Source organism: Terrapene carolina, unplaced genomic scaffold, assembly GCF_002925995.2.
Source record: "Terrapene carolina triunguis isolate 2854851 unplaced genomic scaffold, T_m_triunguis-2.0 Scaffold51, whole genome shotgun sequence".
NCBI classification, from domain to species: Eukaryota; Metazoa; Chordata; order Testudines; family Emydidae; genus Terrapene; species Terrapene triunguis.
In genome coordinates, this window is record NW_020664402.1 from 1,787,443 (window position 1) to 1,806,719 (window position 19,277).

The 19,277-nt window shown below is 59.2% G+C and overlaps 1 protein-coding gene across 1 annotated transcript; it reads right to left on the minus strand.

Annotated features, from left to right (window-relative positions):
• Nucleotides 1–206: 206 nt before the first annotated feature.
• On the minus strand, nucleotides 207–16,583 carry LOC113404970 (metal transporter CNNM3-like). The gene is made up of 8 exons (XM_026656995.2): nucleotides 15,767–16,583; nucleotides 5,622–5,765; nucleotides 4,910–5,062; nucleotides 4,450–4,619; nucleotides 3,845–3,941; nucleotides 3,425–3,558; nucleotides 2,644–2,779; nucleotides 207–415 (listed from the first exon to the last, which is right to left on the minus strand). Exons 1-8 carry the CDS (start codon nucleotides 16,356–16,358, stop codon nucleotides 369–371), a joined length of 1,473 nt encoding a protein of 490 aa, XP_026512780.1. The 5' UTR covers nucleotides 16,359–16,583; the 3' UTR covers nucleotides 207–368.
• Nucleotides 16,584–19,277: the final 2,694 nt, after the last annotated feature.

Here is a 19,277-nt window from a genome sequence, read left to right on the forward strand (position 1 = left end):
CTGCTCCCTGCCGGCACAGGTGCTGATGCTGCCCGGGGCTCCAGCCACCGAGGGGGGATCGGGTCATTCTCCCGTGGACTGGAATCCAGCTCTGGCTGCCCTGGCAGTTGGTCCTGATGCAGCGAGATCCTCTGGAGCAGAGTCCAAGTGGCTGGCATCCTTTGGGGCAGCCCCTTCAGGCAGCACGGGGTGTGTGTGTGTGTGCGCGCGCGCGCACGGAGGGCATCTGGGGCATCCCACCCCATGAGATTTCTGCTGCTGTCAGGCGAGTCCCCAGGGCCCGACTCCCAGCCAAGAGGCGGCTAGGACAGCCGGGAGGATGGCGCCAGCTCCCACGCTGCCGTCAGCAGGTCCTGCGGGGGGAGGGGTTAGATGCCCGTGTGCTCCTCTTCCCCAAGGGGCTGGCTGCTTTTTCCTGGTACCAGAGCAGAGAGAATGGCCATTACACGCCCATTCGGCCCCAGGAGGTGGGTGGGGGGCTTCCAAGGATGGTGCCCCAGGGCACAACCCTGCCATGGCCCAGCCAGCGTTTTCCATCTCTAGGACCCACAGATCCCAAAGGCACTTGCACAGATGGAGAAACTGAGGCAGGGGGAAGGGCAGGGACTTGCCTAAGGTCACCCCCAGGCCAGTGGCAGAGCTGGGGCTAGATCCAGGTCTCAGCCCAGCAGGCCACGCTGCCTGCTGCAAGGCTGGGCCCAGGAGCTCCCGCCAGCAGTCAGTGGAACCAGGGAGATGCTTCAGCCCAACCCCCTGCCCCCATCACACCGGCACCTCTGGCCACCCAGGGCCGGAGCTCGGGCTCTGCTGCAGAGCTGCAGTGCCGTGACCTGGGCTAATTACCCTCTGGACACTGACCCATCACCCAGCGACGGGGTCCCGTTCACCAGCCCGAGCAGGAAACAAGCCCTGAGCTGGGGGCTGTGGCTCACTGGCTGAGCCAAAGGGAAGGCCCCTCCCACTGCCTGGGGGAACTGCTCGGCACCCCGGCTGCAGGGGGCGCCACTGGGATGGTGCATGAGCATCCGGCAGCGACAGAGGCTAGTCTGGCTCCTTACCAGGGAGGCCAAGCCTGCTCTGGTCTCCCTCGGACCTGTTCCACATGGTTGCCCGTGGCCATTCTTCCCAACCACCCGCTGAGGTGGTACCGGCAGACTCCCACGGCCCCTCTCCTGAGAGAAGGCAGCACCAAGCTCCGCCCTACCCCCGTCCTGCCGCACACGGGGACCAAGAGCTCCAGAAATGAGACAGTGACTGTTGGGCAGGCCTGGAGCCCAGCAGCCTGGAGCTGCAGCCAGTGACTTGTGATGGCGGCACCGGGTTTCAGAGCCTCCCTAAAGGCCTTGGGGAAGAGACATGGCTACGGGGGGTGGGGGGCACCCAGAAGGACTAGGATGGAGACAGCCAGGCCCCTGCACCGGTCACAGCTCCCAGAGCAGATCAAACCCCCCCCCCCCCACTGAGCACCTTGGGCAGAGCAGGGAGCGCAGACCCTGAGAATCCTGCTGTACCAAGTGGACGAAGGCTCAGATATTTACCTCCTGCCCATCAGTAACCCCATGGATCCCGCAGAACCCGCTATCAACTGCAGAGCTCAGCTGTGCCCAAGAGAGAGTGCATGGCCGGACAGAGCGCGCGAGAGAGACACTCAGCTGCTGAAAACGAGGGAAGAGAGTGAAATACACGTGACAAGCAGGCGGGGTGATCGGCCTGGCTGGGGGGGTGCCCGCCAGCGCATGCTCCCAGCGGCTGCCAAGCAACCCTCAGCTGCTTACTGTGGAGAACAGCAGAGATGGGGAACGCCTGCTGAGGGGGCTGGGAGAGGCCGGGGTCCCCAGGTCACTGCAGGGGTGCTGGACAGGGAGAGGCGAGATGAGGCTGGGCAACATTGGGCCATTCCAGGGGACGCTGGAGATGGGCGCTGACTCCAGACAGCCCCATCCTCAGCCCTACAGACCTTCCATCTCCCTCAGCGTGCTGCCTTCCAGCTGGGTCAGAGAATGAGCCCAGCCAGCCTAGACCAGGCCTGGGTCCAGCCAGTGCTCTGGTGGGGACTGGTACCAGCTGCTTCACAGGCAGGTGCAAGAATCCCCCTGCGGGCAATTCTGGAGTCACCTGCCCTGGGGAAGTTCCTTCCTGACCCCTTCCGTCACGCCCTGCAGCATGAGGGTTCGTAGCTAGGGGAGGGGCCCAGCTTACAGGCCTCCTTGTCTTCTAACACAGAGACACGCAGCCGGTCAGTGTGTGAGAGAAAAGCTGGCCGAGACGCCAGGCACAGCCACTGGGCAGCAGCGAAGGGGTTAAAGACAGATGTGCGCATGCAGCAGCAGGGGACAGCAAGCAGGGAGAGAATGGAGGGGTGGGTGCAGGCAGCCCCCAGCCCTGGGGAGCCAGCCAGCTGGGCTCAGATCCCAGCGAGTCCTCACGCAGCAGCCAGGATGGGCTCTGGGAGCCCTGGAGCTGGCCACAGCCTGCCCAGCCCGTCCGCGCTGGGCACATGGAGGCCTGGAGTGTGCCCACTCGAGCAGCCCCCAGGGTGCTGTGCTTTGGGCCGCTCCAGTGAACGGCAGCTATGTGGACCCCCAGTGGCACATGGCAGCCTCGGGAAGCGTGTTCGCACAGCGCCCCCTGTGCCCCCAGCACCTGGCACAGCGTTCCTGTCGTCCAGGAGCTTCGTCTGGCTGTTGGGGACGATCTTCAGCTCCAGGCTGTCGGGCGACTGGGGGGACGGCTGTATCCTGGAGGCCATGAGGGCGTTGAGGTACTGCAGCCGGGTCACCTGGGGAGAGGCGAGCCAGAGCCCTGAGCACTCCCTTTTCCTGGCAGGGGCCCGGGTTCCAGCCCCAGGGATGGTGCCCACCCAAGGCCAGGCTGGACGGGCGCAGCGGCTGCATGGGAAAGCGAGTGAGACCCAGAGGGGCGTGTGATCCCTGAGAAAAGGGGACCAGAGCAGGGATAGGGCAAAGCACCCCCAGGTGTCCCCAGAGGTGGGGTCTCCCAGCCAGGGAGGTGGCAGCAGAGCGCAATCACAAGGGGGCAGAGGCTGCCCCAAAGCGCAGTGCCACCAGGGACACCCCAGGGCCTGGCTCTCCTTCGGGCACAGGGGACATGGCCAGAGGCCCAGGGAACTGCTGAGCACCAGCAGAGTCGTTTCACTTGTGGCATGCTCTGAATCTGAACCCAGTTGGTCCCAGGAGAGAGTCAGCGCTGGAACCCTAGGAGGAAGTAGCAGTCCCTCCCCGCTGCCCGGCTGGCTGCTCCTTCCCGAGGGCAGGGTGGGGCTGCCCCCCATTCACACTGCGCAGCCCCTTGCCCCTCCAAGCCCAGCAGCGAGAGCACAGTGGGACGTGTCTGTAGGGCCCATAAAAACATGGGGTTAGGCCTGGCTGCTCCCAGCCCAGCTGAAGCTGTGGAGTTGTTGTACCTTGATGAACTGCAGGTCGGTGAGCGCCCGGACGGTGTAGTCGGGGCAGTACGTGGAATAGGAGGTGCCCTCGCTGCAGTCCAGAGGTTGCTCACGCCGGTTCGGCCGCAGGGTGGACACTGGCGATTGGTGAACTGTTGGGAGGCAGAAATCAGAGGCCAGCTGAGAGCCCAACACCCCAACTGCTAATTGGGAAGGACCCTGGTCTCCAGGTCTCCCCGCTCATGGCCTATGGGCGCACAGCCAGGCTCATCCCCCTTCCTGCTCCCAGCCAGCCAGCGAGGGCCAGCCTGGGACCCCCCAGCCAGGCCAGGAGCCGTGCAGAACTCGGGGCCTGGACTCCCCACAGCAACGGGCTCCCAGGGGCGGTTCACACCCATGGCCAGGCCCTGCTGCCCGTGGCAGGACGCAGGTGCTCACCTGAGGAGGGCGCCATCAGCGCCGAGACACCGTAGTACGTGAACGCTCCATTCTCGAATTTCAGCCCCTCCTTCCCGATCTCCACTTCCACCCTGCCCTGCGGAGGAGAGGGCCACGGGTCACGGTCAGCAGCTGGCCTGCTGCTCGGCAAGGCTCCTCCCCCAGCCCCAGCCCAGCGGGCAGAGACTCCCCCCCCGCTGCTGCATTCGCTGGTCACAGGGAGGGCAGCCAGGCCAGGTGCCCTCCTGGCTCTCTGCCAATACCTGCTGCCGAGCTGGCCCCGCCCCTCAGCCTGCCTCCCAAGATCCAACCCGCAGCCTGGCTCCCCGCTCTCTAGGCATGCAGCAGAGCAGCCAGACATGGGCCCTGTTGTGCAGGGTGCTGCCCGGTCCGGTGAAAATGCAGAGCTCAGATCATGCGGGAGGGGAAGAGGCGCAGAGGAGGACAGGGACGTGCCTGAGGTCACTCCGCAGAGCACAGCCAGGGACAGAATCCAGCCCAGTGCCCTGCCAGCTGGCTGCCTCCTCTCCCGCACCAGGCCTAGCGGATCTCGGGGGGGGGGGGGGGGAGGAGGTGGCGGGGGAGAAATCGGGGCAGGCCAGTACCTGCAGGACCAGGACGAAGTAGTTGACGGGCTGGTTGCGCTGGTACAGGTAGTGCTCGGGCGCCAGGCGGTCACTCTCATTGAACTTCACTTCCTGGTTGACGCTGGGGTGCTTCAGCAGGTGCAGCAGGACCTTCTCGGAGATGCGGGCCGGGCTGAACAGATCCACCTCTGGTGGGGAGTGAGGGGCAGAGAACCCAGCCTGAGCCGCTGGCTCCAGGGACGGGGCGCTGCAGGGAGCTTGGGGGGTGCTCCCCAGCTGCTCCCCCTGCCCCGAGCCCAGGGGACTGACTGCACTGTGTGTAACAGGCTTAGACTGACCGGTCTGCAGGGAAGGTAAGCCAGGGCTGTCCCACAGGCAGGGGGAGCCCAGTGATCAGCTGGGCTCGCTGGCTGTGGAGCCAGGCGGGTGGCATAGGGAGGGCTGGGCGGCTGGCAGCTGGCTCCCTGCCCCGACTCACCTCGGGATAGGAAGCGCTGCGTGGCCAGCAAGAGCTGCGGGGAGATCTTCACCTTGTGCTCGTTGTCAGAGCCCTTGAACAAGGAGAAATCTTCCTTCCTGTGCTCCAGCAGGGTGCCCATGGGGGCCGGCCTCTTCCGCACCTTGTTCTCCTCTAGGGCATGAGAGAAGGGGAGAGGCCAGGCGGAGCCAGAGTCACATCAGCCGGCAGCATAAACCTGGTCCCCGGGGTCTGGGGCCAGAGAGTCAACCCCAGAGCAGCTGCAGGCTGGCGATCCCAAAGCACAGTGCAAAGGGACCTCAGCACCCCCCACCGTACACAGGGAAACCGAGGCGCAGGGCAGGGACTTGCTTCAAGTCACGCAGGAAACAGCGACAGAGCTGGGAATACAGCACTGGCCAGTGCTCCCACTAAATGCTAGAGCCCACGCCTTTCCCATAGCTGGGACCGGACCTCGGGTGACCCAGGATTCCAGCCCCGGACAAAACTGCCCTCCTGAGGAAGAGCTTGGGAGCGGTCCTGGGGGAATTCGCATGCTGCTTCCAGCCTGGCTTGGGTGGGGAGGGAAGGGGCTGGGGGAGACGGGCACGGAGCTGCCTGCACAGAACAATGCGCCCGCAGCGCTGCCCGCCTGCCACAGCTGTCCCCGGGGGCTCTGCTGGCCCCCTAGACCGAGCAAAGCTGCGGGGCGCGCCGGGCGGGGCTCACTCACTGTAGTCGTCCGACTCGTCCAGGATCTCCGACCTGATGATCTCCTCGATGACGTCCTCCAGCGTCACCAGCCCCATGGCCTCGTAGAAGGGATCGCCCTCTCCCTCGTTGTTCACCTTCTGCACAATGGCCAGGTGCGATTTGCCTGGGGGACGGGTGACACAGCTTGCTACAGGCACCAGGGAGGCCTCGGGGTGGGGGGGAGAGGACACAGAGGTTCAAGGCTACCCAGCAAGTCAGGAAGAGAACCCAGGAGTTGCTCTGACCACTAGAGAACTCTGCCTCACAGCCCTGATGCAGCTTTTTAAAAATAACTACGGAGCAGCAGAGAGGAAGGTGGGGAAGGGGGCAGAGCAAGGGGCTAGGCAGTATCCCCCTTCTCCTGCCCCCCAGCACTCTCTGTCCCCCCACTCCAGCAGCAGCAAAGACGGCCAAGGGAGAGATTTACCTCAGGGGTCCCGTTCGAAGCAGGGCCTTCCCTCGCCCGGCTGTGCACAGGCCAGGCACCACAGTACGCTCCGGGGAGCGGAGAGGGCTGCTTGGGATACTTGTTCTTGGGGTTTTGGGAGCCCTCAGGTGGCTGGTACCCAGCCCTGTTTCCTTCCCATTCTCCGACTACGGGACTCACAGATTCCAACAGAAGGGATGCGGGGGTCCAACTGGCAACCTGCGGGCCAGATCCGGCCCTCAGGACCATTCTGTCTGGCTGCGCACCATTTTGCAATACCAAACGGCACCCTCCATGCAGGGCGAGTTTGTGTGCACCGTATGGGCGAGGTCATCACATGGAGGACACCTTTTGGGTTGTGTATGTTGCCTTCAGAGGTGTCACACAACTACGTATACTGCCCCCATCACTGAACCAGCTGGTCTTCTGCACAGCCCCAGCCAGAGAACTGCCCCACGATAAGTCCTAGAAGTGAGCGTTTAGAGGCTTGATTTGAAAATGGTCAGGGATGGAGAATCCGTCACGGTCCAGGGTGAATTGTTCCACTGGGTAATGACACTCCCTGTTACAAATGGGGACCTTCTTTCCAGTCAGGATTTGTCGCGCTTCAACTTCCAGCCATTGGATCGTGTGAGACCTTCCTCTGCCAGACTGCAGAGCCCGGTATGAAATCTTTGTTCCCCACGTAGGTACTGACAGGCTGGGATCAAGTCTCTTTGTTAAACTAAATCAATTAAGATCCTTGAGTCTCTCACTCTCAGGCAGGTTTTCTCATTTTTTAATCATTCTCGTGGCTCTTCTCTGCCCTCCTCTCCAATTTATCAACACCTCTCCTGAATTGTGGGCACCAGAACTGGACAGAGGGTCCCAGCAGTGGTCACACCAGGGCCAGATACAGAGGGAAAATCCCCTCTCTGCTGGAGATTCCCGTTTACACATCCCAGGATCGCATTAGCGCTTTGGCCACCGTGTCGCACAGGCTGCTCGTGTTTAGCTAATTAACCCCCATATCTTTTCCAGAGTCACTTTGCCCCAAGAGAGTCCCCCATCCTGAAAACCCAGCCTGCGGTCATTGCTCCCAGCTGTATTCAAACACACTCTGTTTGCGCGCCCAGTTTACCATGCAAACCAGGTCTCTCTCGATCAGTGACTCGTCTTCTTCACTATTTACCACTCTCCCAATTTTGGGTCATCTGCGAACTTGATCAGGGATGATTTTATGTTTTCTCCCACGTCACTGATACAAATATTAAATAGCACAGGGTCAAGAACCGATCCCTGCGGGCCCCCTCTACAAACACACCCATCCAATAAGGCTTTCCTGTTTACAGTTACACTGAGAGCCCCACTGACCGCACCCCCCTAGATGTCACCTACCACCCCACATTGGAACCCCCATGGGGTATCATCGAACAATTACAACCCATACTCAACAGGGACCTCATCCTGAAATAAATCTTTCCCAAACCCTCCTCTTCTGGCCTTCAACAATCCCCAGTCTTGTCAAGCTCATCATCAGAAATAAGCTCCCCACAGACCAGGACCCACCAACTCAAAGCGGCACCAGAGCCTGTCAGAACAACCAATGCAAAACCTGCAGACACATCTCCACTGCTACAATGATCAACACCCCCCAAAACACACCAGTCAAGATCCATGGGTCCTACGCAGGCCTGTCACAGCATGTGGGTACCTCTGCCAGTGCAGTAAATGCCCCAACAACTGTGTGGGTGAAACCAGACAATCACTGCGCTCTCCAATGAGCTCACCCAGGAACATGGTAAAAGACAAAAACACCCCAGCACCTGTGGGTGAACACACTTCACAAAGCGATCAGCCTGCATCCCACCTGTCAGGTCCTTGTCTTAGAATCATAGAATAGCAGGGTTGGAAGGGACCTCAGGAGGTATCTAGTCCAACCCCCTGCACAAAGCAGGACCAATCCCCAGACAGATTTTTGCCCCTAGATCCCTAAATGACCCCCTCAAGGACTGAACTCACAACGCTGGGTTTAGCAGGCCAATGCTCAAACCACTGAGCTATTCCCCCATCTTCAAAGGAAACCTGCACAACACCTTCAAAAGACAAGCCAGGGACCGTAAATTCCTAACTTTGCTAGACACTAGAAACCATGGACTCAGCGGAGATCCTAGGTTTCTGTCTCATTCCAACAATCTGTAACCCACTAGCCCTCCGCTGTCCCATGACTGCAGAGCTGTTAACTGCCCACTTCACCTTGAACGTCTCTTCCAACATGACAGGTGTAACTCATTACACATAACAACCCCTTCCACCTGGTGTGTAGCTGGGACACCGAGGCCCTTTCCAAGCCCTGAAGAGCTCTGTGGAGCTGGAAGCTCCTCTCTCACCCACAGAAGTGGGTCCAGTGAAAGAGATTACCTCATCCACTGTGTCTCTCTCATTTTGAGACCTATCAGCTTTTAATTCATTTAACATGTGCCAGGTTAACTATATGACCTTCCAGTTTTTAATCAGCAATGCCGTGCTGTACTAATTCAAATGCCCGACAGAAGCACTGTTACCTTTATCAACCAACCTTGTCATCTCATCCAAAAGGCTATCAGGTTAGTTTGACAGGATGGATTTTCCATAAGCCCATGTTAATTGGCCTTAATTACATCACCCTCCTTTAATTCTTTATTAATCGAGTCTTGGATCAGCCACTCCATTACCTTGCACAGGATCGGTGTCGGACGGACAGGCCCGTGATCGCCTCGGTCATCCAGTTTACCCTATTTAAATACTGGCACAACATTCGCTTTCCTCAAGCCTTCTAGAACTTCCCTAGTGCTCCAAGAGTTAATGAAAATCAATTTTAAAGGTCCAGGGAGCTCCTATGCCAGCTCTTTTCAAACTCTTGGATGCAAGTTATCTGGACCCTACTTCCCCAAAGGCATCGCCGCAGTGTCCCCTGGGCATCACAGCTGCTTCAGGCTGGTGACACCATGCAGGCTCCACATGCAGCAGAGTCAGGCGCTGGCCAGAGCGCGCTCAGCAGGTAGGCCGAGGTCAGTTGGTCTCTTGCTGCCAATCCCACGTCTCCGGTCTGGGAGGGCTGGTTTTATTGCAGTACAATGGCGCAACAGAAATGCTCTGAGCTCCTATCACACTTCTAAGGCGCTCAGAGCACTTAGTGACATGCATCCCTATTGTCGCCCACACTCTACGGAAGGGGAACAGAGGCAGAGAAGGAGGGAAGTGACTTGACCAACGTCACGACGTAAGTCAGTAGCAGAGCTGGGAACAGAAGCCAGGAGTCCTGACTGCCAGCCCCCAGCCCCACTTCCCTCCCAGAGCTAACAACAGAACCCAGGAGTGCTGACTGCCCGTGTGACAAAGTGGGACTGTTCTTAATGTTTCATCTGAATACTGTGCGTGTGCCTCAGTTTCCCCTATGCATTTCTTAAGTCTCCAATATGCATAAATGGCCGACACGCTGTATCCTGGCAACAAATGGCCACAGCCCTTCGCCCCTGCAAGGGAATAGCTAAAGGTGAACAAAGAGATCAGGTGACCTCCTGGCTGGAGAAAGAGACAAAGGCCAGAAAGGAGGGGCTGGAGGGGGTTTAAGTTTGGAGCTGGCTGGGGACTACGAGTGAGGGCAGACGGGGTTGTCTGGCTCGCTGGGCCCCAGAATGGACCCGGCTGAGGGGTCCCGTTCTCTGTACCTACAAGCTCTGCTTTAGACCGTGTTCCTGTCATCTAATAAACCTCTGTTTTACTGCCTGGCTAAGAGTCACGTCTGGCTGTGAAGTGGGGGTGCAGGACCCTCTGGCTTCCCCAGGACCCCGCCTGGGCGGACTCGCTGTGGGAAGCGCACGGAGGGGCATATGCTGAAAGCTCCAAGGAGAGACCCAGGAAGGTGAAGCCGTGTGAGCTTCTTGCCCTGAAGACAGTCTGCTCCAAGGGAGAGGAGGCTCCCCAAAGTCCTGACTGGCTTTGTGGGGAGCAGTTCCAGAGCATTGCCCAGGGACTCCGTGACAGCGCGTGCTCTGGAATCAGCAGAAATCAGTCGGGATTGGGCACAGGAGCACTTTTGGTTCACACCTGCTGCCAGCCAGCCAGGACATACCTGAGGATGGGGGAAGGGGAGTGGCACGCTGGAAGCGGCATGGCAGGAGAAGCCGCCCAGACGCCCTCCCCCAGGGAGGTGCTACAGCAAAAGAGTGGGCCGCTGGGCACACCAGGCCTGGCATCGCCCCCAGCCCTGCCCATGGGGGTGTGTCTCAGCCGAAGCCTGCGTCACAGGTGTCCCTGCAGGACGTTCCCTGCACTGATCTGTGTCCCCGCTGCACGGGCACACGCGGGGCCCAGATCATGCTCTGCACTGGCGTCTCCCTGAGCTGTTCTTGTGCACACTGGGTTTCAACTCGGGCTGTCTGAGCTCAGCAAACAAACAGGATGTTCTCTTCCCTGCCAGCACCTCCAGGGCTCAGGTGAGCGGCTCTGACCGCTGCAGCCTTGTGTCCGATCTGTAGGCCCTTGGCTAGCTGTTCCCAGGGATCTGGCCATGCACGTTTGCTGGGGAGGCCACCTGGGAAGGCTTCGCAGGGACCGGCCCTGGATGAACGCCGCACGGACGCTGTGGGTGGGCGGCTACTTCAGAGCTCGCACGTCCTGAGACCCGGACATGACGCAAGCTGGGGGCACAACAATGAGCTGGTTCTGATGGAGGTGAGGGGCCAAGCAGAGCTGGTCTGCTTTGCACTTGGATCCCAGCAGTCCACAAGGGCCCCCGTGTGCCAGGCACTGCACAGACCCTGCTCCAGCCAGGCCCGCCCCACGAGAGACAGAGTTCTCTCTTTTACAGGCCCCGGGAAATGAAGGAACTTGCCCAGGGTCACAGGGGGTCAGTAGCAGAACCTGACTTGAATTCAGGCCTCCTACAGCCCAGTTCAGGGCCTTAACCAGGCCAGCCACCCACCACCCTGCCCCTGACATTAGCGCAAGGTCTCCCTGCCCCGCCCTCTGTTTAGCTGGGGGGGCCCAGGAGCCGGCTGGAGGCCCCCGGTCCAGTGCTGGCTTTGACATGTGAGAGCTACCCAGCATTCAGACAGAGAGGCTCATCCCCATACGGCTGGGGCAGGAGTTGGGGGGAGCTTTGGGCTCGACACCAGACCCACAGATCCCCCCAAATCCCCTGCCTCCAGCCAGGAGTGAAGCAGCCTGCTCCAAGGGCCCCAGAGAGTGCTGAGCCCGGAGCAAGCGACACGCGCTCAGCTGTTCTGCACCGCGACGGAGCGGCCAGATCCCTGCAGTGACGCTGAGGTCACGCAGGCATCGAGTTGGCCCTGCCAGATGTTTCCATGGCAGTAGTGGGACCTGGCTCGTCTCCCCGCAGAGACCAAAGCCAGCTCTGCCTGCCCATGCCCTGGAGCCCAGCAGGCCCGGGGACGCACGGCCTACCCCCACCCTGCGGGAGGGAAGAGGCTGCCTTTGAAGGTGACCTTCCTCAGGACCCACGGGGAGGGAGGGCTTTTCCTGACTGTACTGAAATCAGCACTACCTTGGGGGAGGTCAGCACAAAAGGGCTTTTCTGCTGGTTGTTGTCCACCAGGCTCTGCGGCCGGGCAAGGAGAGCACCACTAGGGGGCAGGGTGTGCAATCAGGCTGTTTAAAACGCTGTGGGGTTTGGTTAGTTTTTGCTAACCACATGCAGCTCCGACACCCACAAACCACTTGGGAGCAAAGCTCTCTCTGTTAAATCTTTAACAGTCCTTCAGCTAAGGGCTGAGCGTGCTCCCAGGAGGCCAAGAGAAACAAAACCGGGACTATCTGATGTTCCCAAGGGCAAAAAACCCCGAGCAATATAACAAAGAACATGACAGCTGCATGCATGAGGCCCAAACACCACTGATTTCCCTTTGCAAGTCAGTTTTCAGAGCAGCACTCTGGCCTGTCTCCCCGAGAGGGACCCGTCTCCAGCTGCTCCAAAGACACACGCCAGGAAGTGCCAAGCAGGGAGAGGGCAGGAGAGAGGGATCACCGCACAGAGAGGGGCAGGGCTCTGGCTCGGCATTAGAAAAGTCACAATACCTGGGAAATCCTGCCGAACTCTAGCCTCTGTGCCCGGCTTTGAGCAAACTCCCCTCCAGGGACAGGGTAGTGCGCTCAGTCCGCTGTGGCAAGCCAAACGTGGCATCAGCCAGAACTCCGTGAGGAGCCAGTCCAGGGCCGTCGCTGTCAATGCCCTGCACTGCACGACGCAGCTGGGAGCAGCCAGAGACTGGGGGCTGCAATCAGTCGGTGCTCTGGCTCCAATGTACACGCCTGCACCTGGAGCATGGCCATCCCTAGTCATCTCCCAGGGAACACGGGAAGCTGGCTGCCCAGCAGCACTGAAAGAGTTAACTCCTGCTCACCCCATCGGTGTATTGGGGCTCCGCTAGTCCGACAACGCAAGGCGAGCGTCCATCACCTAGCGAGGGTCTCAGCCAGTCACTTCCCTTTGGTGCCATCCGCTCTGCTGCACAGCCCAGCCCACCCTCCCCCTGCAGCAGGGGGATTGGGGGGGGAAGGCCAGTCCTAACAGCATACAATGTGGGGCTGGCGGGACGGGCGCTGGCCCCGTGGAGGCTCCTAGACCATGAGGCACCCACAGGTACCAGAGGAACTTCTGCAATTCCTTCCTGTCTGAGCGTGGGCTCCGAGGGGGTCCGGCTGATGGGGGGTGGCGGGGATCACTCGGGCAGAACTTCCACAAGGGTGGGGACTGTGACCTGCTCAGCAGCCCCCAGGAGCTCCCAGCGATGGTCCAGCAGCCCTGGCGCAAGGCGTGTGGCATAGCTGGAGATCCTGCACGCGGAGGTACCTCCCAGAGCTTTGTTACCATGGGGAGGAGATGAGAAAGCGTCACTGGAGCACAGCCCAGGCCCGTGTAGCCTAGTGTCCCATCTCCAGCAGGGGCCAGCACCAGCTGCTTCCGAGGGCGGTGCAGAAAACCCCGCAGCAGTAGATGAGGAATGAGCTGCCCCCATGATGCTTGCACCTTAACTCCCAGCAGTCAGAGGCCAGCCAAGCCCCAGAGCTGGGGGAGGCCAGGTTAAGGGTGTTTTCCTTGGCTGCCCAGGAACGATTCGGCTCACGCAGACACTGCTTGCCCGGGGCGCGTGGCTATCTGCAGGGATCTACGAGGAAGGGAGTGCCAGCTGCCTTCAGCGAAAGGTGCTTTCGGACGCTCTTGTGCCAGAGCAGACAGCAGAAACGTGCCCCAGAGCATCAGCTGGGCCCGGTGTCTCAGGGCTCCTTGGCACAGGAAAGCTCAGCCAGCCACTGCAACCCCGGCACTCTGCTGACCGTGGGCCCTGGGTAGGATACACAGGTTTACTCCCCATGGGAAGCTGATGGTAGGCACCAGCATTCTGCAGGAGGCAGTGTTACTCATGGGGCATCAGCATGCACGCCTGGCACCATGCTCTCCTCTGCCCCAAGAGCGCCTCCTGCTGGCTGGCTAATGGAATCAGCGCTGCAACCTTAGGCAGCATCTCAGCAGCACAGAGGGGCCAGCTCAGAACTAGCCAGGGGACCAAGCACTCTAGCATGGTCTAGTGGACTAAACTCAGGGTCACGAGGTACAAGCAACTGAGGTCTATGCTGCATGGCCACTGGGACATCGCAACCCCTCTGTCCCCTCCCTCGGCGATGAACCTGACCCAGCACCGGGACGGTGGGGCCCGTCAGCACTGTTCCCAGACCCTCATTCAGAAGGCACCTCTCCTTAGCCATTACTTTGAACACAGTAGCAGTCACAGCATCCTGAGGCCCCTGTATTCTGATTGCTGGCCCAGTGCTTGGGGAAGTTTCCAGCCCTGTAAGCATTTGTTCTAGCCAGATCAGAGTCATGCGTCCAGCCCCCGCAGACCATGGGGCCTTGAGACATAGAAACTTACAAATCACAGCAGTCCGATTACCAGTGCACGCCTCACCTCAATCTGCATACAGTTTCAGCAGCAGATTTCAGCTCACGAGTTAGAGATTTGTGCTTATAGCCCACTTCCAACCTTTCCGAGGGCCTACGGTGCAGGCGTCTCGAAAACATTTCTGCTAGAATCAGGTTGGGTGGAAGAAACTCCACAGAAAGTGACCTAGGAGTCCAGCATCCTGTGAGCTGCCCGGTACTGAACAACTGGGCTCCCCACCTACACAGCATCTGTTTATGACTCTTGCTTAGTGAGGTCTCGGACCATAAAACACTCCACTCTACACGGGAGATTTGCATACCGCACGGTACAAACCAGTCTACAGGTTATGCCCCCAGATTGTGGGGGCACTAAACTGACACTAAACTGGGAGGAGCGGTAGATATGCTGGAGGGTAGGGATAGGATACAGAGGGACCTAGACAAATTAGAGGATTGGGCCAAAAGAAACCTGATGAGGCTCAACAAGGACAAGTGCAGAGTCCTGCACTTAGGATGGAAAAATCCCATGCACTGCTACAGACTAGGGACCGAATGGCTAGGCAGCAGTTCTGCAGAAAAGGACCTGGGGATTACAGTGGACGAGAAGCTGGATATGAGTCGACAGTGTGCCCTTGTCGTCAAGAAGGCTAACGGCATTTTGGGCTGTATAAGTAGGGGCATTGTCAGCAGATCGAGGGACGTGATCATTCCCCTCTATTCGACATCTGGAGTACTGTGTCCAGTTTTGGGTCCCACACTACAAGAAGGATGTAGAAAAATTGGAAAGAGTCCAGCGGAGGGCAACAAAAATGATTAGGTGGCTAGAGCACATGACTTATGAGGAGAGGCTGAAGGAACTGGGATTGTTTAGTCTGCAGAAGAGAAGAGCGATGGGGGGATTTGATAGCTGCTTTCAACTACCTGAAGGGGGGTTCCAAAGAGGATGGATCTAGACTGTTCTCAGTGGTGGCAGATGACAGAACAAGGAGCAATGGTCTCAAGTTGCAGTGGGGGAGGTTTAGGCTGGATATTAGGAAAAACTTTTTCACTACGAGGGTGGTGAAGCACTGGAATGGGTTATCTAGGGAGGTGGTGGAATCTCCTTCCTTAGAGGTTTTTAAGGCCCGGCTTGACAAAGCCCTGGCTGGGATGATTTAGTTGGGGACTGGTCCTGCTTTGAGCAGGGGGTTGGACTAGAGGACCTCCTGAGGGCCCTTCCAACCCTGATATTCTATGATTCTCTGATTGTGGCACTCAGAAGTGAAATGCCACCTGATCTCTGGGGCGGGAGGTGGCAGCGTACGTTACCACCACACTAGGGCAGGGACAGGAGACTGCCGCGTACAGCTGAAGCCAGGAGGCTGAAGTTTGGCCAGGGTGCTGGGGCTGATAACTCACTGGAGTGCCCCAGCACCTTTGGCAAGTGACTGTGCAGGGTCTCTAGCAGCAGGCTCCCTCCGCCATGGTGGGGCACTGGGGGCAGCACTGACCCAGAGAGAAAAGCGCCCCTAAGCAACCCACTCCAGGCAGTGCAATATCCCCAATGACTGAGGGGACTGCACCTCCTATGGAACCCTCAGCCTGGTTCCTGCACAGCACCTGAGCATCGGGTCAGCACCAACACCAAGGGGACAGCACCCTGTCCAGAGCCCCCGTCACCCCACCCCCTGCAGCACAGCACACCCTAGCATGGAGCTGGAGCACTGGGGTCAGCACTGGCTGCAAGGGGAGAGCATCGGGGCACAAACCCCAGGTCACCCAACCCAGGGGCGGTTACCTCTTTTAAACTCCTCCAGGACGGCGTCCAGCTTGGTGTCGTTGAAGACAAAGTGCAGGGGGTGGTTGTAGAACTTGCTGATGGTGCTGAGCGGCACACAGTCGTCCGGGTCCACCAGAGCCAGGTCCTTGACATAGAGCATGTCCACCAGGTTGGTGCGCTCCTCCTCGTAGACGGGGATGCGGGTGTAGCCGCTCTGCATGATCATGGACATGCTCTTGAAGTCCAGCACGGCATTGGCGTTGAGCATGAAGCACTTGTCCAGCGGCGTCAGCACGTCCTCCACCGTCTTGTTGCGCAGGGCGCCCTTGCTGAACTCCTCGCGCACGAACTCGTTGTACGGGTCACTGTTGCGCACCATGTCCACGATCTTCTCCCGCAGGAGGCAGGTGCTGGCATCATGCTGCAGGGCCAGCTCCAGCAGCTTGCTGAGCGGCAGCGAGACGGGAAAGGTGAGCAGCATACAGAGCTGGGTCAGCCAGAGCCCGCGGGGAGCCAGCGCCAGCCCCCAGCGCGAGCTGACAGCGAAGGGCAGCACCTCAGCCAGCAGGAAGACCAAGCCGGCCACGGCCAGGACAGCAGGTGCCACCATGCGCACGGCCCAGTAGAACAGCACGGCCAGGGCGGCGTTGGCCAGCGAGCTAAGCAGCAGCAGGGAGCAGAGGGCAAAGGTGCCCCGCTGCCTCACCAGCTCCAGGGCTTTGCAGGCCTTGCGCTCCGCCTCCGAGCCGCAGTCCCGAAGCACGTACAGCTCCACGGGGTCCAGCCACAGGGTGCTGAGCTGCAGGACCCGCAGCAGGGAGGACAGGGCCAGCAGCAGAGCCACCAGCGTGCCCAGCAGCCAGGGGGCCAAGGGGGGCGGCAGGGCCACGGCCGCAGCGCGCCCGCCCCCGCCCTCGTCCTCGTCCACGAGAACTGCGTCGCCCGGGGCGGCCGGGCCCCAGGGCTGCCCGGGACCCAGGCGACTGCAAAGCTGGTACCTGCCGCGGGGCCCGGCGTGGGACACGGCCACGCGCACCAGCACCGCGTGCTCGCCCCGGGGGCGCGCGTCGGGCAGCACCTGCAGCGCGCCGGCGGGCGGGGGGGCGGAGGGGGCCGGGCAGGGCCCCCCCGCGGGCGCGAAGGCCACCCAGGGCCAGCTGCGGTTGCTGAGGCCGGTGCCGTAGAGGCGCAGGCGGAAGTTGGCCCCCGGGGCGGCCCGGATCAGGCCCCCGCGGGCCCAGGCCCCCTCCTCCAGCCGGAAGCCCAGCACCCGCGGGGGGGCGGGGCCGGGCTCGGGGGGGGCCTCGCTGGCCGGGGGAGTCCCCGCCCCGCCCTCCCGGCCCGCGGCGCAGCCCAGGCACAGCGCGGCCACGGCCCAGCGCAGCCCCCAGCCGCCCGCCATGGCGACAAGTGGGTCAGCTGACTCCCCACCCGCGCACCTTAGCCTGCCCGCGGCGGGCCGGCCAATCAGAGAGTGCGGCTGACGGGCTCCGGCCAATGGGCAGCGGGAGAGGGCCCCAGGCAAGGGGAGCGTAAGTTAGGCTGCACCGTGATATAAACAAGGAGGGGGAGGGGGCGAGGGGGCTGGGATTTAAAGGGACAGAGGCCCCTTTCCCTGGCTCTGGGAAGGTTGCACCCCTCGGTGCCCAGCTGGGGAAGGGGCCTGATCCGTGCCCCCCCTCGAGCCAGGCATGGCCACGGGGACATTTATCTGCAGGACCCGTGGACAGGGGAGTTACTGCAGAAGGGAGGCAGGGGTCAGGGCTGACTGGCACCTCCAGGATGCTCCTAGGCCCAAACCCCTGGACATGGGCAACGGGCACTGAGCACCCCCAGCTAGGGCAGCTCCGCACGTACTGAGCACCCCCCCCCCCCCCCACCCCCCCCGGGCAGTACCTACCACCCCCCCCCCCCCCCCCGGGCGGGGGGTGCTGAGCCCCCCCCCGCCCCCCCCCCCGAGAAGCAGGTACCAGTGCTGACCGGAGCCGCCAGGGTCCCTTTTCGAGCGGGCGTTGTGGTAAAAAAACAGATGCCTGGAAACCCTAATTTAGACTTGCCTACAGCTCAGACCTGTGTGGGAGGAACTTCTCCCTGTCCAAGGCAGAGGTTGAGCAAACTGGGACAGGGCTCAGAGAGGCAGGATTTCACCTCCTTTTCTCTGAATCATGGTTATACTGCGCAAACAGCAGAAAGGCCAGCCCAGTGATAGATGCATTTGGTGCTTTAAAAGGGTTGAAAAGACTGATGAGCCAAATCAGCTGGGAGGAAGAATGTACTCAGTAAAACATGAGTGATCATTGGGACCTGGTTAAGAACACTTTACTAGATGCCAAGAAAGCCACAATCCCACCGTCAAGGAAGAAGGCTGTCTTGGGTAAAATAGCAACCTGGGTTAGGGGGGAAGTGAAGGCAGCTATTTAAATAAAAAAAAAAAAGAAGGAAGGAAGGAAGGAAGAAAGGAGATGCCTATAAATCAGAAGCTAGGCAGTGTCAAAAATTGAGGAGAAGCTAAGGGACACAGAAAGACATCCATAGTGCACCCACACCTTGAATACCACATGCAGTTCTGGTTGCCTCATCTCAAAAAAGATCTATTTGAATTTGAAAAAGTACAGAGAAGGGCAACAAAAAAGATTAGGGGTCTGGAACAGCTTCCATATCAGAGGAAATTACAAAGACTGGAACTGTTCAGCTTAGAAAAGAGACGGCTAAGTGGGGATATGATAGAGGTCTATAAAATCATGACCAGTGTGGAGAAAGTGAATTAGGAAGCGTTATTTACTCCTTCACATAACATAAGAACCAGGGGTCACCCAATGAAATTATCAGGCAGCAGGTTTAAAAAAAAAAAAAACGTAAGGAAGGGGATGTTGTGAAGGAAGTATAAGTGGGTTCAAAAAAAGAACTAGATAAATTCATGGAGGATAGGTCCATCAATGGCTATTAGCTAAGATGGTCAGGGATGCAACCCCATGCTCTGGGTGTTTCTTCCTAGCCTCTGACTGCCAGAAGCTGGGACTGAACAACAGGATGGATCACTTAAAATTTCCCTGTTCTGTTCATTCCCTCTGAAGCATCTGGCACCAGCCACTGGCAGAAGACAGGATACTGGGCTAGATGGACCATTGGTCTGACCCAGTATGGCCGTTATGTTCTATTAACTCTATGGCCAGCAAAAGTTAAGGCCAATAAGATGGAGTTTTTTAAGTATATTAGAAACAAACAAAAAAACCCTGACTATGGTATTGGTTCATTACTAGACGGAAATGGTAGAATTATCAATAATAATGCAGAAAATGCAGAAATGTTCAATAAATATTTCTTTTCTGTATTTTGAAAAAACAGATGATGCAGTTATAGTGTGTGATAAAATTCTTTCTATTCCACTAGTATCATAGGATGATGTTAAACAGAAGCTACTAAAGTCTGACATTTTTAAATCGGCAGGTCCAAATAACTTGCATCCAAGAGTTTTAAAAGAGCTGGCTGAGGAGCTCATTAGAACATTAATGTTGCTTTTCAATAAGTA